Source organism: Enhydra lutris, unplaced genomic scaffold (genome assembly GCF_002288905.1).
Source record: "Enhydra lutris kenyoni isolate GAN:26980312 unplaced genomic scaffold, ASM228890v2 scaffoldscaffold110, whole genome shotgun sequence".
In the NCBI taxonomy this organism is placed as follows: Eukaryota; Metazoa; Chordata; class Mammalia; order Carnivora; family Mustelidae; genus Enhydra; species Enhydra lutris.
The window spans coordinates 731,561-756,334 of NW_019154194.1; the positions used below are offsets into that span (position 1 = coordinate 731,561).

Consider the following 24,774-nt stretch of genomic DNA (forward strand, 5'->3'; position numbering starts at 1 on the left):
GTGATTTGAAGCTGCTCTCGCTGTAACCTCAGTTGGGTCTAAACCCCAATGACTTGGTGACTCCGTGATTCTGTGGCTCCTGGGGTTGTGTGGGTCACCGGCCATGGATGCCAGCGCCGGGGAAGCCACCCGCCCCCACCCTCAGGGTCAGAAACCAAGCACAACGCACACACGCTTCTTTCTCCCCACTGATATATTTGATAATTGTCCAGAACCAGAGATGGCGTCAGCCGGGGGTGAGGGGGAGTAAAAAAGAGCCCAGGGAGGGGGCGCAGAGGGGACGGGGAGGAATAGGAGAGGGAGAGGAACAGTGACACAGAAAAGAGAGGGGGGAGAGGGGGGCCGGGAGGGGTTGGAGAGAGAAGCCAGCCAGAGGGGGGTCGGTGGGGAGGCAGGAGATAAATTGAGGGGGTAGGGGCCAAGGTGGGGCCATGGGGAGAGAGGGCCCCTCCCCCAGAATACAAAATGGGGGGACTGGTGGGGGCTGTCCTGGGCTTGGGGGGCAGGGAAGAGATGGGGGATGTGTGGGGGGTGAGGTCAGTAGTAGGTTTCCTTCTCCACCCAACCTGGAGACAAAGAGAGAGAAAGAGAAAGAGACATGGAGAAGGGCGCAGGACAGAGACCAAGAGGAGGGGGACCGTAGAGCCAGGAAGAGAGGAGGAGGGACTTGGGGGAGACAGAGAGGTTGGCACAGCACTCTGCCCCCCGCCCCCCAACTGCACCCCTGCCCCCCCAGCCTCGCCCCACAGCCGGGGAGCCCCCTCACCCCCGGGGTTCCTGCGCAGGATAAGTTTGCGGATCTCGTCGTAGACGAAGATGAGGAAACTGTAGGGGAAGGCACAGAACCACCAGCTGGGCCTGCAGAGACAGGAGAGCAGGGGGTTGTGGGTGAGGGGCCATTCTGGGGGACACAGAGGCCAAGTCTGGAGAACAGGAAGGCCGCCCTGGGGGATGGGAATTCTCCCTCGCCCTCTGGCTAAGGCTGCGGACTGGGGCCTGCAGGGGCCCCCCTGCGAGGACGTCCATAGGGGAGGGCTCTGGGGCATCAGAACAAAGACTCGGGGGCACCGGGCCAGCTCAGTTGGTGGGGCGGGTGGCTCTCCAACTCAGGGTTGTGTTTGAGCCCCACATTGTCTGCAGAGATGACTTAAAGATAATAAAATCTTAGAGAAAAAAAAAGAAGAACAGGGACTGTGATGGTGGATGGTCCAAGGAGATAGTAGGAGAGGTGAGGCTTGAGATCCGCGTGGGGCCAGGGAGGATGTCCCATGGGGAAGGCTCCTTGGAAGCTCCCGGAGTGGGAGGCAGGAAGCAGGATGCAGGAGGGTGAGGGGCACTCACTTGAGTGGGTACATGCGGAGGGCCACGTCCATGCCAGGGCAGTAGGACAAGAAGGCAGCAAGCGCCGTCTCCTCGAACAGCCCAAAGATCAGGATCTTGTTCCTGGAGGCACAGGCGGGGCTGGTTCAGAGGACCTGAGCCAGCCCGCAGCCCCCCAGAGCCAGGCACAGCCTGAGGTGGACAGAGACAGACAGCCCCGGAGTCACATAGACAGAGGGACGAACAGGAGACAGAGAATTGGCAACAGAAGGAGAAAGGCAGACGGACAGAGACAGCAACACACAGACAGGCGTGGGAAGGGGACCCCAATAGTGACACCCCTGCCCCCCCAACACACACACACACACACACACACGGAAAGACACACAGAAGGAATCCACGATAGATGGGACCACTCAGAGGAAATCACTCAGGGGCAAAGACGGACGTGTGGCACACGTGGGGAGGGACAGATAGATGCATGGATGGTACAAACAGAGCCTCGTGCCGCCAGCCCTCACTTCATGCCCTGCTGGAAGACGGAGTTTCTTCGGGTCTTGCAGATGATCAAGTCGGCCCACTGAACGACCACGATGCTCACGAAGAAGGCCGTGTGGCATGTGAACTCCACCACCTTCCTCTGCTCATATGTCTGCAGCAGCGATGACAAGCATGCAGGGTGGTCGTCAGCACCGCCACAGCCAGGCCCCAGCCCGAGACCCATGTGCCCCGAGTCTGCACCCCCTGCACCAGCCCTGGGGTGGGGGGCAGGGGCTCTGTCCCGATGGGGTCTCCCCTCTGTGGCAGGTGGGGGAGAGCGAGACCAGAGGTGGCGGGCACCTCGGTAGGCTGGGCTGAGAGTGCCAGGAGGCCTGAGCCCTGGGCAGCAGGACCATCCTAGGAGGCAGCCCCAACCCGTGGCTGGGACAGCGTACGGGGGCTCCTGCCTGCTGCAGGCAGGGGCGCTGACCGGGAGCCCCCTCACCAATGCCGCGGGGCCGCCCACTTACCCACTGCTGTCCATAGCTGTCCTCCAGGTCATTGACGGTGCGGTCGTCCCAGTTCAGCCGGATGCCCACCAGGTTGCTGGGCAAGAAGCCATTTTCTGCCAGAATCACAAAGTAGGAAAAGAAGCCACCAAGAGCCTGGATCATTCCTGGAGGTGGGGAGGAGATGAGGAGAAGTTCAGGTCGGGGCCAGCCCAGGGCACCTCCGAGTGAGACTCCACAGTGGGGAGGGGGGGCAGCTACCCCAGAACGCATGCCCAGCTCCCAGCTGGCAACCCGACAGCGCCACCTGGTGGCGGGCGCCTGCCATGGCCACCTGGGAAGTGGACTGCCATGGCCATCAGGGAAGGGACTCACCGGAAGGCTCTCTCCCACCAGAGTCAGGCCCCCTAATAAACATCAGGGAGTCCCTGAGAACCCCCCGGGGTTTCAGTCTGACAGGCTCCCCGATGCAGGAATGATCTCCCCGGGCCTCTGACCACCACCATGAAGCCTCTGCCTTCTGGGATATTCCCAGCAACGGGGAGCTCAGCAGCTCCAAGGCTCTACACATGCACTTCCAGCAGCAGGGTGAGGAGGGAAGGGATGGGGCTCACTCCTGCCCTCAGAGCGCTCATGGTCAGATCTTGTCTTCCCTACCACGGAGGAGGGTGGAGCAGTGGGTTCTGAGGTGGCCAGCCTGGGGCCAATCCTGATCTGCCCCTTGGTGTCCCATTTGCCCCCCCCAGATGCACCCCCCCAGGCCTGTCCTCTGCCTGTACTGGTCCCACCTTGGGGAGCACCACCCATCTGCCAGTCACTCCCAAACCTCCAGCAACAAATCCTTTCACCCCACTCATCCAACAGAAGGTTCCAGAGTGCCCACTGTGGGCCAGGCACTGGGCATCCAGCCATGAACCAGGTGGGGTCGCCAAGTCCTCACCAATCTGCCCATAGGCCATACTGATGAGCCTTTCATTGACCAGTTTGTCAGTGCGGGGGTTCCTGGGCTGTCTCTTCATGATGTCACTCTCTGCAGCTTCGTATGCCAATGAGATGGCAGGGACCTGGGCAGGAGAGGCTGTGTGAGTTGGGAGTGGGGGACCCTCCCCTCATGGGGCCCAGAGGGTGGCTGGGACTCACCATGTCAGTGCCCAGGTCGATGCAGAGGATGGTGATGGTGCCCAGAGGCAGGGGGATGTTGGCCATGATGAACAGCAAGAAGGGCGTGATCTCAGGGATGTTGCTGGTCAGTGTGTAGGCGATGGACTTCTTTAGGTTGTCAAAGATCAGGCGGCCTGTGGCAGGGGCAGGCTCAGATCCCGGGCACCCTGGACCCCGCTCCTTCCAATCCACCCTCCCACCTGCCCACCTTCCTGCACAATCACCCACCGCAGTGCCCTGAGAAATAGCCTGAGAAATAGCCACTTGGGAAGGCTGTTGGGCGGCTTGTATTAAAATTAACACCCCCTCCCCCACTCAACTGACCTGGAAATACTACTCCTAGGTTTAAAGGAGTGTTTATGCCCACCAAAAAACAAGTACGAGAAGGTTCACCATAGCATTAGTCCCCATCACCAAAACCCAGAACCGACCCCAGTGGCCATCAGCATGGGAGTGGATGAATGAACGGCCTACTGTCCCTCCCTACAACAGAATACTGCCCAGCAAGGAAAAGGAACAAGCTACTGAAACACCCAAATCCACGGAGGAATTTCATAGATGTTACCTTGAGTGAAAAAAGCCAGACACAAAAGTGCTCATATCCCACAACTCCATTTAGAGGAGGTTCAAGACTATTGCACGGGGCTCAAAGTCAAGGTACAGCCTATTTCTGGACAGGGAGCTATGCGCCGGAGGGAATATGATGGAGCTGGAAATGTTCTTTATCTTGGTCGGGGTCTAGTGGTTGCCTGGGTGTGTATATGTGTAAAAATTCAGCAAACTGCCCAGCTTACTGGACGCATGTCCTCTCTCGATACAAACTCAATCAGTCCAGTGTGTATAAAGTAAAAAGAAGCTGGGGCGGCTGGGTGGCTCAGCGGGTTAAGCATCTGCCTTCAGCTCAGGTCACGATCCCGGAGTCCACGGATCGAGTCCCGTCTTGGGAATCCCTGCTCAGTGGGGAGCCTGCTTCTCCCTCTGCCCCTCCCCCCCAATAAATAAAGAAAATATTTAAAATTAAAAAAGTAAATAAAAGGTAAAGACTACCGCAGCCAGCACCTCCTCCTATCCTCCAGGGTGCCCTGCGAGGCATGAGTAACAAGGTACGTCATTCACATGGAAAAAGAAAGGCAGGCTGCCCAGTGGTGAATGGTCGGTCGGATCACCTCTGTGTAAAACTAAGACCCGCTCTTTCCTGTTCTGCCGTGCTGCTCGGCCTTCCACAAACTGCTGGTATTGATGGAGGCAATGAGGACTGAAATGTGCTTCAACGTAATCCAGTGTGTGTGCTGGGACGAGAGGGATCGTGAGTGGTGAGGGAGCTGGGGGATGGGAACATGGGGGTTCCCTATGCTCTTTGCTCTGCGGTATACCTGAATTTCTCCTACTGGAAGTTAAACTTTGTGGGTTTCTTTGTGTTTCCCACCTCCGAGAGGCCTGCCTTGCCCGCCTGATGTGGCTGTTACCTGCCATGGCTGTTACCTGCCCTGGCGTCCCACTTGTGAGTTTCTCGGCACTTGCTGCAATTTACAACTAAGTGTGTTACCTTGCGATCCGTTTGTTAATTTGTCTAAAGCTGCCCCTCCCGGCTCCTGGAGGGGAGGGACCGTGTCTGCTCTGCTCACAGCTGTCTGTCCCGCACCAGGCAGGAGGCACAAGGTGAGAGCCCAGTATAAGTGTAGAAGGTGTGACCGGTGTTCCTACAAGGTCGTGCCCCGCATACACACAGACCTCTTGGGGAAGAAAAAAGGGTTCCCCACGGTGTCTTCTGGGACCAGGAGGCAAGGGATAAGGTCATCTCATTTGTCACTTTAGGCTCAGCTTTACTGCTGGCATTCTCTTTTATCATGCATTCTTTTTTTACCCTGGGGACACTGCCAAAGGGAGAGAGGAGCGGGAGGAGAATGCGCAGAGCAGGAGTAGTGATTATTTCTGGATGGTGAGGTTAGGGGTGATTCCAATTTTCTTCCTAATGCTTGTCTACATTTCCTATAATTATCGGGAACTGCTTTGATGATCAGAATAAAATTAAATGTGAACCAGCTCTATCTGGGGCCTCATTAAAGCCTGTCAGGAGGCGGCGGCGGTGTCCATGGGCTCTGCAGCCTGGGTTCGGTGTCCCAAGCCCCAGACGCCAGGCCCGGCCCCACACACGGGCAACCTCCCAGCGCCTTGCCTGTGTGCGCTCTGTCCCTCTGCCAACAGCTCCCTCCCCAGGCACTACTCTCCTTGAATGTTCCAGCTTGGCTCCTGGGACTCTGTACACTTATTCCTGTCTACTCTAGAAGCTTCCTCGCCCCCTGACCCCAGGCTGGGCGAGGGGCCTCCATGAGGCTCCCGACGGACCCTCGGCTTCCCTGTGGTTGCACTTACAGGTTTTAAAAATGCTTCTGCATCTGCCTTGCTCCCCAGACTGGGCCCCAGAAATGCGTCAGCTCAGCCCTGTCCCCAGGGAGCCCCCACCCCCACTGCGGGGAAGAAGGATGGAAAAGACTAGTTTCAGGCTCCACAGGGGGCTCGGAAGGGTTCTGGTGTCCCCCCACTATGCATCCCGCCACAGCCCTGGCCGGTTCCTCTTGCCCCTCTCAGGGCCTCCTGCGGGAACCCCAGTCTCCAGGACCTCCCCGGCCAACTCACCCTCCTCCACGCCCGTGACGATGGAGGCAAAGTTGTCGTCCAGCAGAATCATGTCCGCTGCCTGCTTAGACACATCCGAGCCGGCGATGCCCATGGCCACGCCAATGTCGGCCTTCTTCAGGGCGGGGGAGTCATTCACACCATCCCCAGTCACAGCCACAATGGCTCCCTGGAGGGAGAGGGGGTGAGGGTGACCCCCAGAGGCCTGGCTCCAGCCCCCTCATCCGGGTCGCAACCCCCTCCTCCGAGGAGGCCTCAGGCCAAGCCCACCTGTCTCTGACAGCCTTCCACGATAATGAGCTTCTGCTGGGGGGACGTGCGGGCGAAGACGATCTCGGTGTGGTTCTGCAGGATCTCATCGATCTGCTCGGAGGTGAAGTCCTTGAGGTCGGTGCCGTGGATCACACAGGCCTTGGCGTCCCTGGAAAGAGCAGAGGGCCAGTCAGGACACGTGGGGAAGCATGGGAAGACAGCCAGGCTGGCCGAGCCCATAGACAGGAGAGGTGGGAGGACTGGGCTCTGAAACCAAGGCTCAGGAAGTGTAAGTGACTTGCCCAGGGTCACAGGGCTGTGAACAGTGAAGCTCGGAGGCAGCCTTGCCCTCGCACGTGGAGGGGACGTGGGACCAGGTGCTGAGAGCCAGAAGGAAGGGGGGGAGGGGGTGGGCCTCACCGGGGGTTGACCTGGCTGACTGGAATGTTGAGCCGGGCAGCGATGTCCTCCACTGTCTCATTGCCCTCGGAGATGATGCCCACGCCCTTGGCGATGGCCTTGGCCGTGATGGGGTGATCACCCGTGACCATGATGACCTGTGGGCATTGGGCAGGGATGATCCAGTCTCACAGCTGGTAGCCCCCGGAGAGCCCCGGCCCCACCCACCCCCCAGCTGCCCCAGGCCACACCTTGATGCCAGCGCTGCGACACTTGCCCACCGCATCAGGGACGGCCGCCCGGGGCGGGTCGATCATGGACATGAGGCCAACGAAGCAGAGGTTGTCTGTGGTAAAGTTCACGTCGTCGCAGTCGAAGGCGAAGCCCTTGGGGAACTGCTCCTCGGGCAGGTAGTAATGGCAGAAACCTGATGGCAGGATGGGGTGAGGGCATGAGGGCTCCCTAGGATCCGCTAGGATCCCTGCAGTCAGGGCAGCCCCAGCTGGTGGGGACTGTCAACATTCACCCCCTAAAGATGCCTTCTCTCATTCATACACACACTCCCTCGTTCATCCATTCATTCATTCACGGCGCATTCTGGGAGGCCCTATTCTGAGCCAGATTCTGGGCAGCCTCATACCCCTCCCCATACCCTCAAGGAACCCCCCCCACCCCGCAAGCTGGCCGAGCCCCTGCCCCAGGTCAGCCCCTCCCGAGGTGCGCACCCAGCACACGCTCGCCCAGGCCGCCGAGCTCGAGGTAGGCGTTCTGGAAGGCCTCCTTCATCTCCTCGTCCAGCGGCTGCTCCTTGCCCTGCAGCAGGATGGTGGAGCACCGGTCCAGGATCCGCTCGGGAGCTCCCTTCATCACCAGCAGGTAGCGGTTGTCATTGGGGTCCTCAGTCTCATGGATGGAGAGCTGTGGAGAGGCCGGAGGGCGGGCTTGCCTGAGCCTTGGCGGGACCCAGCGGGGGGAGAGGACGGCCCCCACCCTCCGCCCAGAGCCATGGGGGCCAGGACAGGAGCGGGGGCTCCCCCAGAATGCAAAACTCTCTGCCCCAAACTCTCTACCCAAGAGATCTCCATCTGGTTCTTGGAGTTTCTCCCAGAGATCGCGGCTCATCCCTGCCCATTTCTGTCTGTCTCACAGATGTTTCAGCCCGTGGGGCTCGCTCGCAGAAATCTCGGCCATCCTTAGAATACGTCTCTCTCTCCCTGTCTCGCCCAGCTTCCTCTCGTCTCACATCTGACCCACCACCAAATCTGCCCAGCTCCCCTCTCCAATACACTCAGCTTCTGACCTTGCCTCACCTCCCCCGGCCCTCCCTGGCCGGCCACCCGCTACCATGCCGAGGCTCCGTGTTGCCCTCCACAGCCCATAGTACTTCCTCCCCCAGCAGCCAGGAGGAGCCTTTAAGAAAGGTGAGTCAGTGGGACACGGGGCAGCCATTTTGGCAAACAGTGTGGCAGCCCCCAAAAGGCTCCAGGAAGAGTCACTCTGTGAGCCAGCCGTTCCCAAGCACACACCTGAGAGACAGCCAAAGTTTGGCCACAAGGAAACGTGTGTGGGAAGTTTCCAGTGGCATCACACACGGTAGTGCATAGGGGCAAAGCGTCCATCGGCAGATAAAGGGACCAACGAATGGGCCTGTGTGGGCAACGCCACACTGCCCAGCCACGGAGAGGTCTGGGGGACCGCCACACACCACGGTGAGAGTGACCCTTGAGAACATCACACGAAATGGAAGACACCAGCTACGAAACCCCACGTGTCTCAGGGTTCCGTTTATACGAAATGTCCAGAATAGACCAATGCAGAGAGACAGAAAGTAGAGGAGTGGTTGCTGAGGGATCAGAGAGATGGGGAAGGAGGGGGACAAGCGCTAAGGAGTGCGAGGCTTCTTTTTGATGTGATGGAAAGTTCCATAATTGTGAAGCTGACTGCACGTATCTGTGAACAACCCAAAATGCTGAGTTATGTACTTCATGTGGGTGATCTAGGATAGATGAATGATATCTCAGTGAAACTCTTTTTAAAAACGTGAGTCAAGGGGTGCCTGGGTGGCTCAGTAGGTTAAAGCCTCTGCCTTTGGCTCAGGTCATGATCTCAGGGTCCTTGGATCGAGCCCCGCATCGGGATCTCTGCTCAGTGGGGAGCCTGCTCCCCCCCACCTCTCCCTGCCTCTTGGCCTACTTGTGATCTCTGTCAAATAAATAAACAAAATCTTAAAAAATAATAAAAATAATAAAAAATAAAAATGTGAGTCAGGCCCCACTGCTCCTCTGCACAGAGCCCTCCCGTGGCTTACGTCCCTCTTAAGAGTCACACCTGAGGGGCGCCTGGGTGGCTCAGTGGGTTAATGCCTCTGCCTTTGGCTCAGGTCATGATCCCAGGGTCCTGGGATCAAGCCCCACATCGGGCTCTCTGCTCAGCAGGGAGCCTGCTTCCCCCTCTCTCTCTGCCTGCCTCTCTGCCTGCTTGTGATCTCTGTCAAATAAATTAATAAAAAATTTTAAAAAATAAAATAAAATCATTAAAAAAAAAAAAAGTCATACCTGATTCCTCTCCCCGGCCCATGAGCCCGATGGGTCCTGCCCAGGTACCTACTGCCCTTGCCTCCAGCACACTCCCTGGCTTCCTGCTCCACCATAATGGCTGTCTGGCTATCATTCAGACATCAATATACTCCTGCCTCAGGACCTTTGCACAGGCTGTGCCCCCTGTCTAGAACACTCTTGCCCCAGACACCCACAGCCAGCATATTCTGATATTCTGTATTTCCTCATGCTTTCGTCATTGTCTGTCTTCTAGCACTAGAGGGAGGGACTCCACTGTATCACTCACTGCCACAGGTGTCACAGGTGTCCCAGCACCTAAAACGTGTTCCTGACATGAGCTGATGGCTCAACCAAAGATTGCAGAATGAATGAGAACTCTCTGGTGGGCCCCCTCTTCACTATAGAAAGATCTCCATTCCTCAGCTCCCACTCTGACAGAGACCTTGCTCTCACTCCTGGGTCACCCTGTTCCTCACCTAACCAGGTGGATGCTGTCATTCCCATTTCACAGATGGTAAAACCAAGGCTCTGGAAGGTTAGTAACTTGTCCAAAGCAAGGGGGCAGTGGGGCAGAGGTGACCGCATACAGGCACGATCGAGACCCGGAGGTCCAGGCTGGCTCTCAGGCCAGACAACCCAGAGTACCTGGTATTTGTTGGTGGAATTGAAGGGAATCTCGGCCACTTTCTTGTTACGTTCACGCATCAGCTTCACAGAGCCAGAGGACAGCTCGATGCACTTGAGCAGGGCAGACTCGGAAGCATCGCCAGCCACATCCCTCTGTGGGGACAGAGGGCCATCAGAGCAGAGCAGCGGCAGCGGCCATGGCCACGGGCAGGACCAAGGCAAGGGGGCAGCTGGACCCACCTTGAGCACAGGGATGTTGTCCTGACCTCCCTTGAAGACGGCTCGATTGCAGAGTCCAGCGATGTGGGACAGGGCCACCCAGGTGTGTGAGCTCTTGTCGAATGAGGTGCCTGAAGGAGGCACGTGTCCCCTGTCACAGCGCCTTGGGGCTAGACCCCCATGGTCCCCACCAGGGCCCTAGCCTCACCTGACTGGTCCTCTGTGGTGTCGGCCTCATGGATCTGGTTGTCAAACCACATGTGGGCGACCGTCATGCGGTTCTGGGTGAGGGTCCCTGTCTTGTCCGAGCAGATGGTGGAGGTGGAGCCCAGGGTCTCAACAGCCTCCAGGTTTTTCACCAGGCAGTTCTTCCGGGCCATGCGTTTGGCTGTCAGCGTCAGACACACCTAGGGGGCGGGCCGGTCACAATCACAGTCATGGGGGTAGCCAGGCAGCAGGCTCGCACCAGCACCGCAAGCACCCACGACCTGCCCTGACATCAAACAGCAACAGGACAGACAGACATTCGGAAGCCTGGTGCTGTCCGGCAGTTCCACCCGGAGGCACAGACCAACAATCACAGGCTTGGACATGCGCCCCCAAAGCCAGCCGCTGCTCTGTGCACAGCAGCAGCCTTGAGAACCATCCCGAATGAGAAAAAACCCAAACATCTACGAATGACAGCAGGGGTGAATAAACCACGGGATACAAAATACGGAATAATACAGAGCCACGAGAAAGCAGGTCCCCACAGCCTGCAGCTGTGAGGATGAGGTTCAAGACCATCGTGCCTGGCACAAAACTGAGCCCAAAATGGGGGTCCGGACTCAATTATTCTATTGCTGTCAGTACATTAATGCTGCTGGAAGCCTGGGGAGCGGTTACCTGTGGGTTGGGGGGAAGAAGCTAGACAAGGTCTCAAGGGGGCTCTTGGGGAGCTCAGTCTGCGTGCCGCCCACCTGCCCGCGCCCAGACTCACAGCGGGGCGTCCGTATATGTGACCCCACGTTGGTAAAGAGCCCCTGACCTACACTGGCTTTGAACATGCTAATGGGGAAAACGCCTCAGGATATAGTCAGTGAAAAAAATCAAGCAGGTGGGACACCTGCGTGGCTCAGTCATTAAGCGTCGGCCTTCAGCTCGGGTCATGATCTCGGGGTCCTGGGATCAAGTCCCACGTTGGGCTCCCTGCTCAGTAGGGAACCTGCCTCTCACTCTGCCCTCCCACCTGCTTGTGTGCATTCTCTCTCTCTGTCTCTCTCAAATAAATAAAATCTTTAAAAAAAAAAAAGAATCAAGCAGACGAAGAGAATTCCTGGGACGGTCCAGTCTATGTGCCATCAGCACTGCCCCACTGGCTGGAAGGGAGCTGTGTAGACAATGCACTTCTATGGTGGGGCTAACCACTGGGCGGCAGGGCGGGTGGGGGCATTTTTTTATTTATTTTTTAACTATTTTAATATATTCTTTGGACCTTTTATCATGAGAGTGGACTTCCTTTTTTTTTTTTAAGATTTTATTTTTAAGTAATCTCTGCACCCAACATGGGGCTCAAACTCACAACCCCGAGATTGAGAGTCATGTGCTCTCCTAACTGAGATAGCCGGGAGCCCCACGGGGGTAGACTTCTTAATCATGTAACTTAACTTAGAAAGTGATAAGACTGAGGGGGTGCCCGGGTGGCTCAATCGGTTGAGCGTCTGACTCTTGGTTTTGGCTCAGGTCATGATCTCACGGTTGTGGGATCAAGCCCTGTGTCGGGTTCTGCGCTGAGCCTGGAGTCTGCTTGGGATCTGCCCCGTCCCCCTCTTGCTTCCTCCCTCCCTCCCTCTCTTTCTCAAAAAAGAAAAAAGAAAAAGAAAAAAGAATGTGACAGGCTGTTGGCCCTTTGTGCCTCGCAGTGTGCCCCGAGATTTCCATCTGCTTCATTAAGGCCTCCGGAGTCCCCAGACCCCATCATTCAAGACCTAGGAGGCTCAGCCCTCGTGGCACAAGGCATCCTGCTTAGGAATGTGGCAGTCAGGCCCCCCTGCCCCCTCCTCCCTCAAACGCGGGGGTCCGGGCCTTACAGTGACGGTGGCCAGCAGGCCCTCGGGGACATTGGCCACGATGATGCCAATGAGGAAGATGACAGCCTCCAGCCAGGTGTACCCGAGAATGAGGGACAGGATGAAGAAGGACACGCCCAGGAAGACAGCCACGCCGGTGATCAGCTGGATGAAATGCTCGATCTCGATGGCAATGGGCGTCTTGCCCACCTCCAGGCCTGAAGCCAGTGTGGCAATGCGGCCCATGACAGTGCGGTCACCTGTGGCCACCACCACGCCACGAGCCGTGCCTGTGGGTCCAGAGGGGAGCAGGCTGAGCTGGGGGTGGGGTCAGGGTGAGGTTCAGAGGGACCCCGAGTCCCAGACACACAGCCCTCCGTCTGACCAGCCTCCCCCCAACCTGGGGGTCCCCTGCCGCACCTTCCACGCAGTTGGTAGAGAAGAAGGTGATGTTCCGGGTCTCCAAGGGGTTGTCATGGGTGCAGTCAGGAGAGCGGGTCTGTGGTTCTGATTCGCCGGTCAGGGAGGAGTTGTCCACCTGAGGGTGGGTGAAAGGAGAGAGGGCTCAGCCCTGGGGTCAGGGGGCACTTGTCCAGAGGACACCGGGGCCAAGGTTGTACCCTTGGAGGTCGTAACTAGAAGCCTGGATGCCTGGGTGAATGAGTGGTGTCTGGGGACTAGAGGTTGGTATCCTGAAGGTGGGAAGCAGAGGCTGCCTGCCAAGGTCTAAGGTATTGATCGGTCCAGGGGGTAGGGACAAGGGGCCTGGACTCCTGGGTCCCGGGGAAGGAAGGGGTGGGGGCCTGGCCCATGGGTTTGAGGAAGGAGGGGGTTGGGGGCCTGGACTCTTGGGTCTGAGGAAGGAGAAGGCTGAGGGCGGGACTCTTAGCTTTGAGGGCTGGGAGGCTAAGGGTCTAGACTCCTGAGCCTGACAGAGGAGGGGCTGGGGGCCTGGACTCAGGTCTGAGGGAGGAGGGGCTGGGGGCTTGGACTCCTGGGTCTGAGGGAATAGGGACTGGGGGCCTGGAACCCTGGGTCTGAGAGAGGAGGGTCTAGGGACCTGGACTCCTGGGCCTGAGGGAGGAGGGCCTGGGGTCCTGGATGCCAGGGTCTGAGGTAGGAGGGGCTGGGGGCCTGGACTCCTGGGTCTGAGAGAGGAGGGACTGGGGTCCTGGAACCCTGGTCTGAGGGAGGAGGGGCTGGGGGCCTGGACTCCTGGTTCTGAGGGAGGAGGGGGCTGGGGGCCTGGACTCCTGAGTCTGAAGGAGGAGGGCCTGGGGGCGTGGAGCCCTGGGTCTGAGGGAGGAAGGGCTGGGGCCTAGAACCCTGGGTCTGAGGGAGGAGGATCTGGGGGCCTGGATCCCAGAGCCACTTCAGGAAGGACAGAGTTGTGTCCCAGGTCCTGGTCCGACCTTGCAACCATGGGCTGAGATGATCCGTAGGTCGGCTGGGACTCGGTCTCCACCCTTGATCTCCACCAGGTCCCCGACCACCACCTCCTCGGCGTTCACCTGCATCTTCTCACCCTCGCGGATCACCAGGGCTTGCTGGGGGCCCAACGGAGAAGAGTCAGCACCCTGCTCTCCACCCGGGCTTGGATGGTACACCTCACCACCACCTTCCTACCTCCTGCTCCCACCCGCCCCCTTTCGAGCCCCCCTCACCTGGGGCACCATGTTCTTGAAGGACTCCATGATCTTGGAGCTCTTGGCCTCCTGGTAGTAGGAGAAGCAGCCCGTGATGATGACCACAGCAGCCAGCACGATGCCCAGGTACAGCTGTGGGGGAAACAGGGGCACACCTCAGAGCTGCTCCCTCCCAGGTGTGGGATCCAGGAAGGGTACCCCGAGTCAACAGGGGAGAGGGGGCTCCGTATTTGTGTGCCTGACCCCAGGTTGTGTCTACTCGAGGGTCCGTGTGTCCATCTGCCTGTTAGGGCCTCTCTTTCTGCACGTGGGTGTGTGTGTCTCTAGGTCAGTCAGTCTCTCGATTTTGTGTGTCCCTCCATCTTTCTGCCTGTGTTTGAGAAGCTGAGCCTACGTTATTATCCGTGCACATGTTTGTCCTGTGCTCAGGTCAATGTGTCTGTCTCTCTGCTGGGCTGCGTGCCTGGCTTTAAACTGATGGGACTGTTTGTGTGTAGGTCTCTGTGCGTGGATCTCTGTCTCTCTGTCTCTCTCTGCCTGGGTCTGAGACTCCGTGTCTGTCTATCTGCCTGTGTGCGTTTTAAATTTCCTTTTAAGTTTTGTTTATTTTCTTATTTATTTTGGGGGTAATCTCTACACCCAATGTAGGGCTCGAACTCAGGACTCCGAGGTCAAGTGTCACACGCTCCTCTGACTGGGCCAGCCAGGCGCCCTGGGTTCCAAAGTCTAGGAATACAATCTGTCTCTGCCTGAGGCACAGGTCAGTCTATCTGTCCCCAGGCTGGGCCTGCAGCTCTGTGTAGGTCTGAGTTCCTGTGTCTGTCCGTCTGCGTCGGTGTCCCTGCCTGTGTGTCTGAACTAGGTAGCTGTGTCTGAGTCCGTGTCTAGGCGTGACGGTGTTGACTCCGCACATTTGTGCATATGTGTGTACGAAGATCTCCACGGGGTCAGCATGCAGGTCTGTGTTCCCAGGCAGAGGGTCTGTTGCAACCGTGTCCCCTGTGTGTCCCCTGCATTGGGGAATGTGTCCTGGCAGCTCAGCAGCCAGGTGTGCCTGGCTTTCTACACGAGGGCACTCAGTTTTTTTTTTGGGGGGGGAGTCTTTCAGGCGATCACTGTCCCCAAGGCCACCCCTATACGGCAGAGAAGTTCCCTGGCTTTACTGAGCCTCAGTTTCCTAAGACCCTTTCCGGCTCTCTCACTGAGGGATTATCCAGGTCTGATGACACAGCTGTGAGTGGGCTTTGAGAAGCCAGAAGGGGCCAGAAGCGGGGCAGGGTGGGCACCCCTAAATATCGAGGCCCTGGCACAGGGCAGGGTGGGGGGCACTCACGTTGTCGCCCGAGGGGTCGTCCTCTGTGCCCGCCTGGATGCCGTAGGCCAGAAAGCAGAGGATGGCTCCGATCCACAGCAGGATTGAGAAACCCCCAAAGAGCTGGCGGCAGAACTTGACCCACTCGGGGGTGGTAGGCGGTGGTGTGAGCGCGTTGGGCCCATCCCGGGCCAGGATCTCCTGGGCTTTGCTGTGGGTCAGACCCTGGGGGACACAGGACTCACACAGAACCCTCCTTGAGCCACCCTGGCTCCCCAACACTTCACAAGCACTCCAGGCCCCCAGGACTCAGGCCCCCAGCCTCTCCTCCATCAGACCAGAGGTCCAGACCCCCAGTCCCTCCTTCCTCAGACCCAGGGGTCCAGACCCCCCAGTCCCTCATTCCTCAAACTCAGGGGTCCAGCCCCCAGCCCCTCCTCCCTTAGACCCAGGGTCCCAGGCCCTCAGCCCTCCTCCCTTAGACCCAATGGTCCAGGCCCCCAGCCCCTCCTCTCTCAGACCCAGGGGTCCAGGCCCCCAGCCCCTCCTCCCTCAGACCCAGGGTCCCAGGCCCCCAGCCCCTCCTCTCTCAGACCCAGGGGTCCAGGCCCCCGTCCCCCCTCCCAGAGTTCCTCCTCCTTCAGGCCCAGCCGCACCTGCACACAGTCCGTGTTGTATTTCCGGCAGACCTCTTCCACTGACATCTTGTGCTCTGTCTGAGGAACAAGAGTTTGGGGGGAGGCAGTGAGAGCCAAGGCTTTTGGGGTCTGGGGCAGGACCTGAGAGCATGAGACCCATCCCCAGCCACATCTCGGCTCTGGGAGGCTGTGCGGGCACAAAGCATGGGGCTTACCATAGCCACCTCCTTCTTGAGGTCATCCAGGTCCCTGCGCTCTTTGGTGCCCTTGCTCTTCTTGGGCGAGCCCTTGTCATCTTTCTTGTCCTGCGAGGTGGCGACACGATAGCTGTCAGAGCCACCAGACTGCGGGCGAGAAGGGGTTACAAGGGGGACACCTGCACTCCCTGCGGGCCCACCTTCACCCTGGCCTGCTTCTGTGTGCCTTGGGCAGGGCTGGCTCTGAGGGTCACAGTCTGTCAGGCTCGTCTGCATCCCCCTGTCTCTGCCCTGTGTCTCTGGGTGGTTGTCTCTCAGAACCCGTGGGTCTCGTCTCTGGCACCGTGTTATCTCTGGGTTTCTGTCCCCGGGGGTCTCTGTTGGGTCTGTCTGTGCTTCTGTCTCTCTGTTTCTGTGCCGATCTCTGTGGCTCTCTCTCCTTCAGTCACTTGGTTTCTCTTTATCTCTGTGTCTCATTCTCCCCCTCCCTGGGCCTGTCCCAGATCCTAGAATGTCCTTCTCTTGCTATGTCTGTCTTTCTCTGTCTCTGAATCTGTCTCTCCAGGTCTCCGTTTCATTCTGTCTTACTGTTCTATTTTGTCTCTTTGTCTCCTACCTCTGTATCTCTCCATCTCTGTCTCTCTGTGGCTGTTTCTCTCCCTGCTCTGTCTCCATCTCTTTATGTCATCTGTCTGTCTATCTGAGCCTCTCAGCATGGGTCTCTGTATAATTCTGTCCGTCTGTCTGATCTCCAGCTCTGTATGTCTCTCTGTCTCATACAATGTCTGTCTGCATCTCCTGAACAATCTCTCCCCATGTCTCGCTGAGTCTCTCTCTGGATTCTCTCTGGGTTCCTGTCTCTCTCCAAGTTACCATGTTGCGGGATTTCAGACTGTCTCTGAGTGTCGCTATTTCCGCCTCGGTGTCTTCCCCCATTCTTCTCTCAGCCTCTCTCTGCCATGAGTCTCTGTCTTTAACTTTCGAGCTATGTCTTCCCTGGAATGCTTGGTGTGTCTGTCCCTCTCCACCTCTCCTGTTTCAATCGCCTTGTCTATCTCTGGCTGTCTCACTCTGCGACCTTCCTGTCCATCCGTCTGTCTGTCTCTCTCGGGTCTATCTCGGCATCTCTGTCCTTCTAGCTCCAGGTCTCCCTGCCTCTGTCACTCTCCCTGTCTTCCAGTCTTCTCTACACAACTCTTTTCCTGGGCCTCTTCCTCAGCCCCATGGTTGTCTCAGTCTCTGTCTCTCGGAGGACCCAGCTAATCCTGGGAGGCCCCACAGGCCCGGCGGGGATGGAGGAAAGGGTACCGCAGCGGTTGGTCACAGCTGGGACAAGAGCCTGGGAGACAGCCTCCTATGTGCATGGTGACACAGCCAGTCCTGGGGGCCCTGACTGACGAGCTGTGGGCCCTGGCCTCTGTCTTGGGGGTTGGCGGCAGCCATGGACAGCTTTGAACAAGGGATGGGCAAGGTCAGGTCTCTGGAGGACAGACTAGGAACTGGCTGGGATTTGGGGTACAGAAGCCCCAGGCCTGGCTTGCCCTGGATGCAGTGTGGTGGGGGGAGGGAGGTGCCAGTCTGGGGGGCTTGGGCAGCTGGGGAAAACAGTGTCCCTGGAGGCTAGCAGGAGGGGTGGGGTGAGGCCAGGTGCTGGGAGAGGGCTGCTGACAGATCCTGTGGGCCCAGAGCCAAGCCAGGATCCCGGGCTCAGGCAGCTCAGGGCTAATCCCCTCACGACCTTGTAGAGGCCTGAGCTGCCTGCGGTCTGCCCCCAGACCCCGAGGCTGAGCCTGGGGGTTACCACAGCCTGGAGGCCCAGGAGTCTCTGTGAAGGTGTCAGAGGGTGGGGGGGGAGGCTTGGCCCCGGACCAGCCCTGCGGCAGCACTGCGTCTGACTCAAAAGCACGGAGGCCTGGGGGACAGGCAGGACACGTCTCCACTGCCTGGGCCAGGAGGGCCCTTACCTCCCCACAGGGGTGGCCCCACGGATGGAGAGATGTGGAGATAGAAGGTCATGGGGTCAAGGTAGAGAAATGAGGGGCAAGGCAGGAGAGGAGAGAGATGGGGGCCTGGCAGAAGTCGGGAAGGAAACCAGCAGCGCCCCCCCCCCCAGAACCTTAGGGAAGGTTGGGAGCTGATGCTTGGAGGGAGGAGGGGCTGGAGGCCTTGGACTCCTGGTCTGAAAAAGGAGGGAGCCAGGGGCCTGGACTCCTGGGTCTGAGGGAGGAGGGACTGGGGGACTAGATTCCGGGGTCTGAGGGAAGAAGGGCCTGGGGGCCTGACTCCTGGGTATGAGGGAGGAGGGGGTTGGGGGTCTGGACTCCTAGGTCTGAGGGAGGAGGGGCTGGTGGCCTGGACTTCTGAGTCTGAGGGAGGAGGGGCTGAGGGCCTGGACCCCTGGGTCTGAGGGAGGAGAGGACCGGGACACCCCAGTCCCTGGCAGGCAAGCCTTGGCTCCTGCTTGCCCTTGCTATGACCAGACTCCCTTGGGGGCGGGCTTCCATCTGTTGGAGGGGGAGCCGAGGCTTTCCCAGTCAAGGCAGGAGGCCCAGATGGGCGCACTGCGGGGCGGGAGCACCTCTGAGGGTGGGGGACACGCCTGTCTCGCTGCAGCCAGTCTCTGCGTCTCCTCACCATTTTCGACTGTCCGCCTCCCCCTGATACCCGCCAGCTCACGCAGCTTCTGCACCTTGGCCAGCCTCTCCCTCCCCCTCTGAGAGTGTCTGGGGCCTTCTCTGAGCATCTCTCTCTCTCCACCTCTCCACCACCCCTTTTGCTCTCTGCCTCCTCCTCCCACCCTTCAGGCTGACTTTGGTGGTCTCTGGATAGGAAATGTCTGTCCTTGGATCTCCTAATCTCAGACTCAGTTTCTCTTTGTCTCTGTATGTCTCTCCATGTCTTTGTCTCACCCACGTCTCTGCATGTCTCTCTGACTGTGTCTTTGTCTCTGCATCTATGTCTCTTTCTCTCTTTCTCTTTCGGAGCATCTCTCTCTGGCCCTGCCTATTTCTTCCGCTCTTTCCATAGGGTTCTGTCTCTCTGTCTGCCACCCATGTCTAAAGGGCCTCTCTTCTCCTGTCCCCTCTTCTTTTCCTTATGCTCCCCTTCCTTTCCTGCAGGGTACGGTCTCAATCTCCTCCAATGTGCCCACACCTCCCTCCATTCCACTTACCTGGAAGCCATCACTAACTTTCATCTCCCCCGCCTTCTCTCTCCCGGTGCTCTCCCACCCAGTTCTTCTCCCCATCCCCCACCCACCCACCCCAAGCCAAAGATCTGCAGCCCCACCCCCCACCTCCATCCCTGGGCCCATCAGTGTTCATCCGCCATCTTTCTCCCCATCCCTCATATTCCCTCTCCATTAGTCTTTTCCATCCCGACTCTGTCTTCCTCCTGCCCAGCCCCCCCACCCCCTTCGCCCACTCTCCCCCTATGGCCCCGCCCCAGACACGCAGGGAGGAATCCAGAGCTGCAGAGGGGATCAGGTGGTCAGCCGGGGAAGGAGGCGGCATCTGCTGGAGAGACTCACAGACAGACAAGGACACACGGACACAGAGGCAAGGGCATAGCCAGACATGCACGATACACTCCCCCCACCCCCTACCCCCCATATGTGCACACATGCGCCCTCAGCCAGGCACGCAATCTCCCTGCCACTGCTCTCCTACTTCTCCCAGCGCCCCCCCCCATATCAGCTTCCTCAGATTAGGGGCTGGACACACACACGTCCCCCCTCCCAGAGTTCCTCCTCCTTCAGGCCCAGCCGCACCTGCACACAGTCCGTGTTGTATTTCCGGCAGACCTCTTCCACTGACATCTTGTGCTCTGTCTGAGGAACAAGAGTTTGGGGGGAGGCAGTGAGAGCCAAGGCTTTTGGGGTCTGGGGCAGGACCTGAGAGCATGAGACCCATCCCCAGCCACATCTCGGCTCTGGGAGGCTGTGCGGGCACAAAGCATGGGGCTTACCATAGCCACCTCCTTCTTGAGGTCATCCAGGTCCCTGCGCTCTTTGGTGCCCTTGCTCTTCTTGGGCGAGCCCTTGTCATCTTTCTTGTCCTGCGAGGTGGCGACACGATAGCTGTCAGAGCCACCAGACTGCGGGCGAGAAGGGGTTACAAGGGGGACACCTGCACTCCCTGCGGGCCCACCTTCACCCTGGCCTGCTTCTGTGTGCCTTGGGCAGGGCTGGCTCTGAGGGTCACAGTCTGTCAGGCTCGTCTGCATCCCCCTGTCTCTGCCCTGTGTCTCTGGGTGGTTGTCTCTCAGAACCCGTGGGTCTCGTCTCTGGCACCGTGTTATCTCTGGGTTTCTGTCCCCGGGGGTCTCTGTTGGGTCTGTCTGTGCTTCTGTCTCTCTGTTTCTGTGCCGATCTCTGTGGCTCTCTCTCCTTCAGTCACTTGGTTTCTCTTTATCTCTGTGTCTCATTCTCCCCCTCCCTGGGCCTGTCCCAGATCCTAGAATGTCCTTCTCTTGCTATGTCTGTCTTTCTCTGTCTCTGAATCTGTCTCTCCAGGTCTCCGTTTCATTCTGTCTTACTGTTCTATTTTGTCTCTTTGTCTCCTACCTCTGTATCTCTCCATCTCTGTCTCTCTGTGGCTGTTTCTCTCCCTGCTCTGTCTCCATCTCTTTATGTCATCTGTCTGTCTATCTGAGCCTCTCAGCATGGGTCTCTGTATAATTCTGTCCGTCTGTCTGATCTCCAGCTCTGTATGTCTCTCTGTCTCATACAATGTCTGTCTGCATCTCCTGAACAATCTCTCCCCATGTCTCGCTGAGTCTCTCTCTGGATTCTCTCTGGGTTCCTGTCTCTCTCCAAGTTACCATGTTGCGGGATTTCAGACTGTCTCTGAGTGTCGCTATTTCCGCCTCGGTGTCTTCCCCCATTCTTCTCTCAGCCTCTCTCTGCCATGAGTCTCTGTCTTTAACTTTCGAGCTATGTCTTCCCTGGAATGCTTGGTGTGTCTGTCCCTCTCCACCTCTCCTGTTTCAATCGCCTTGTCTATCTCTGGCTGTCTCACTCTGCGACCTTCCTGTCCATCCGTCTGTCTGTCTCTCTCGGGTCTATCTCGGCATCTCTGTCCTTCTAGCTCCAGGTCTCCCTGCCTCTGTCACTCTCCCTGTCTTCCAGTCTTCTCTACACAACTCTTTTCCTGGGCCTCTTCCTCAGCCCCATGGTTGTCTCAGTCTCTGTCTCTCGGAGGACCCAGCTAATCCTGGGAGGCCCCACAGGCCCGGCGGGGATGGAGGAAAGGGTACCGCAGCGGTTGGTCACAGCTGGGACAAGAGCCTGGGAGACAGCCTCCTATGTGCATGGTGACACAGCCAGTCCTGGGGGCCCTGACTGACGAGCTGTGGGCCCTGGCCTCTGTCTTGGGGGTTGGCGGCAGCCATGGACAGCTTTGAACAAGGGATGGGCAAGGTCAGGTCTCTGGAGGACAGACTAGGAACTGGCTGGGATTTGGGGTACAGAAGCCCCAGGCCTGGCTTGCCCTGGATGCAGTGTGGTGGGGGGAGGGAGGTGCCAGTCTGGGGGGCTTGGGCAGCTGGGGAAAACAGTGTCCCTGGAGGCTAGCAGGAGGGGTGGGGTGAGGCCAGGTGCTGGGAGAGGGCTGCTGACAGATCCTGTGGGCCCAGAGCCAAGCCAGGATCCCGGGCTCAGGCAGCTCAGGGCTAATCCCCTCACGACCTTGTAGAGGCCTGAGCTGCCTGCGGTCTGCCCCCAGACCCCGAGGCTGAGCCTGGGGGTTACCACAGCCTGGAGGCCCAGGAGTCTCTGTGAAGGTGTCAGAGGGTGGGGGGGAGGCTTGGCCCCGGACCAGCCCTGCGGCAGCACTGCGTCTGACTCAAAAGCACGGAGGCCTGGGGGACAGGCAGGACACGTCTCCACTGCCTGGGCCAGGAGGGCCCTTACCTCCCCACAGGGGTGGCCCCACGGATGGAGAGATGTGGAGATAGAAGGTCATGGGGTCAAGGTAGAGAAATGAGGGGCAAGGCAGGAGAGGAGAGAGATGGGGGCCTGGCAGAAGTCGGGAAGGAAACCAGCAGCGCCCCCCCCCCCCAGAACCTTAGGGAAGGTTGGGAGCTGATGCTTGGAGGGAGGAGGGGCTGGAGGCCTTGGACTCCTGGTCTGAAAAAGGAGGGAGCCAGGGGCCTGGACTCCTGGGTCTGAGGGAGGAGGGACTGGGGGACTAGATTCCGGGGTCTGAGGGAAGAAGGGCCTGGGGGCCTGACTCCTGGGTATGAGGGAGGAGGGGGTTGGGGGTCTGGACTCCTAGGTCTGAGGGAGGAGGGGCTGGTGGCCTGGACTTCTGAGTCTGAGGGAGGAGGGGCTGAGGGCCTGGACCCCTGGGTCTGAGGGAGGAGAGGACCGGGACACCCCAGTCCCTGGCAGGCAAGCCTTGGCTCCTGCTTGCCCTTGCTATGACCAGACTCCCTTGGGGGCGGGCTTCCATCTGTTGGAGGGGGAGCCGAGGCTTTCCCAGTCAAGGCAGGAGGCCCAGATGGGCGCACTGCGGGGCGGGAGCACCTCTGAGGGTGGGGGACACGCCTGTCTCGCTGCAGCCAGTCTCTGCGTCTCCTCACCATTTTCGACTGTCCGCCTCCCCCTGATACCCGCCAGCTCACGCAGCTTCTGCACCTTGGCCAGCCTCTCCCTCCCCCTCTGAGAGTGTCTGGGGCCTTCTCTGAGCATCTCTCTCTCTCCACCTCTCCACCACCCCTTTTGCTCTCTGCCTCCTCCTCCCACCCTTCAGGCTGACTTTGGTGGTCTCTGGATAGGAAATGTCTGTCCTTGGATCTCCTAATCTCAGACTCAGTTTCTCTTTGTCTCTGTATGTCTCTCCATGTCTTTGTCTCACCCACGTCTCTGCATGTCTCTCTGACTGTGTCTTTGTCTCTGCATCTATGTCTCTTTCTCTCTTTCTCTTTCGGAGCATCTCTCTCTGGCCCTGCCTATTTCTTCCGCTCTTTCCATAGGGTTCTGTCTCTCTGTCTGCCACCCATGTCTAAAGGGCCTCTCTTCTCCTGTCCCCTCTTCTTTTCCTTATGCTCCCCTTCCTTTCCTGCAGGGTACGGTCTCAATCTCCTCCAATGTGCCCACACCTCCCTCCATTCCACTTACCTGGAAGCCATCACTAACTTTCATCTCCCCCGCCTTCTCTCTCCCGGTGCTCTCCCACCCAGTTCTTCTCCCCATCCCCCACCCACCCACCCCAAGCCAAAGATCTGCAGCCCCACCCCCCACCTCCATCCCTGGGCCCATCAGTGTTCATCCGCCATCTTTCTCCCCATCCCTCATATTCCCTCTCCATTAGTCTTTTCCATCCCGACTCTGTCTTCCTCCTGCCCAGCCCCCCCACCCCCTTCGCCCACTCTCCCCCTATGGCCCCGCCCCAGACACGCAGGGAGGAATCCAGAGCTGCAGAGGGGATCAGGTGGTCAGCCGGGGAAGGAGGCGGCATCTGCTGGAGAGACTCACAGACAGACAAGGACACACGGACACAGAGGCAAGGGCATAGCCAGACATGCACGATACACTCCCCCCACCCCCCACCCCCCCCACCTCCACACCTGCGCCCCCCGCCCGGCACCCCATCCCCCCGCCACTGCCCTCCTACTTCTCCCAGCGCCCCCCCCATATCAGCTTCCTCAGATTAGGGGCTGGACACACACACATCCCCAGGCCACCTGCCGCACTGCGGAGCCCCCCCATCCAGGCCTGGAAGGAGAAAGAGAGGTCATCTGGTGCTCACCCCATAGCCCAGACCTGTCCCCACCCGGCTAGGGAAGCAGAGGGGTTTCAACACCCCCAGACACAAACACCAGCTCTCAGACACACCCAGACACGAATGCAGTCAGACACAACCTGGGCCACACGATCGCTGGCAGACGGTGCTGGCAGGACCTGACAGAGCCAGGAGCTCACGCGCGCACACACGCACACACACACATACGGTGGAGCGTGCAACCGCACCAGGTCAGGCAGAGCTGCCGAGGGCCGGTCGGTGCCCCACGGACCTCGCACACAAAGACACGCCAACATACGCCACAGACCCCGCGGCCCCAGGCGGCCCCGCGCACACGCTCAACCAGCGGCACAACCAAACGGACGGGCCGGGTCCCGTGGACCTGGCCCCGGAGCGCAGGGGTTCCGGAGCCCCCGCCCCCCGCAGACACCCAATGTCACTGGACCCACAATGTCGCACACACGCACGGCCCGGCCGGCCCCAGCACCTACCCCCATCTTGGCGGCTCCGGGGGAGAGGGGTGGGCGGGCGGGGCGGGGGCCGGGGCAGAGGCCTCAGAGCGGGCTCAGGCGCGGGCTCGGGCTGGGGGGCCTCTGCAGCGCCCGCGCCTCGGTCCGCGGGTCTGTCCAGCCGGCAGCCCTCCCGCACAGAGTCTGCGGCGGCCGCCGCCTCCGCCTCCTCATATGCCCGCGCCCGCGGGGGGGCCGGCGCCGGCCAATCAGGGGCGCCGCCGCCCTGACGGATGGCCCGCGGCCCCGCCCCTGGTACTGCAGCTGTCCTCCCCGCCCCCCAGCCTCCGCAAAGTGGCGGCACCGCCGAGAAGGGGGAGCGTCGCAGAAGGGGGGATCCCGGAGACCCCGCAATGAAGAATGTGGAGACCCCCGCAATGGGGCGCTGAGGAAGATAGGGCCCCCCAAATCGCCTCACTGTGGGGGTGTTGCCACAGCGAGAGAAGGGTGCCCTGGGGGAGGTGGACACCGGGTTGGGGGAAAGCCCTTTAAACCACCACAGTAAGGCAGCGGACAC

General features: G+C 59.2%; 1 protein-coding gene across 1 annotated transcript; it reads right to left on the bottom strand.

Moving 5' to 3' along the window:
* Positions 1 to 424: 424 nt before the first annotated feature.
* Positions 425 to 24,267, bottom strand: LOC111139490 (ATPase Na+/K+ transporting subunit alpha 3). Its single transcript, XM_022491763.1, has 23 exons — positions 24,240 to 24,267; positions 19,970 to 20,059; positions 19,773 to 19,832; positions 15,190 to 15,393; positions 13,875 to 13,988; positions 13,623 to 13,757; positions 12,631 to 12,748; positions 12,232 to 12,500; positions 10,371 to 10,569; positions 10,184 to 10,293; positions 9,962 to 10,096; positions 7,484 to 7,676; positions 7,010 to 7,185; positions 6,780 to 6,916; positions 6,378 to 6,528; positions 6,108 to 6,276; positions 3,450 to 3,604; positions 3,250 to 3,373; positions 2,331 to 2,476; positions 1,842 to 1,972; positions 1,342 to 1,443; positions 767 to 858; positions 425 to 566 (listed from the first exon to the last, which is right to left on the bottom strand). The coding sequence occupies exons 1-23, from the start codon at positions 24,243 to 24,245 to the stop codon at positions 538 to 540; spliced, it is 3,045 nt and encodes a 1,014-aa protein (XP_022347471.1). The 5' UTR covers positions 24,246 to 24,267; the 3' UTR covers positions 425 to 537.
* Between the last annotated feature and the right edge of the window lie 507 nt (positions 24,268 to 24,774).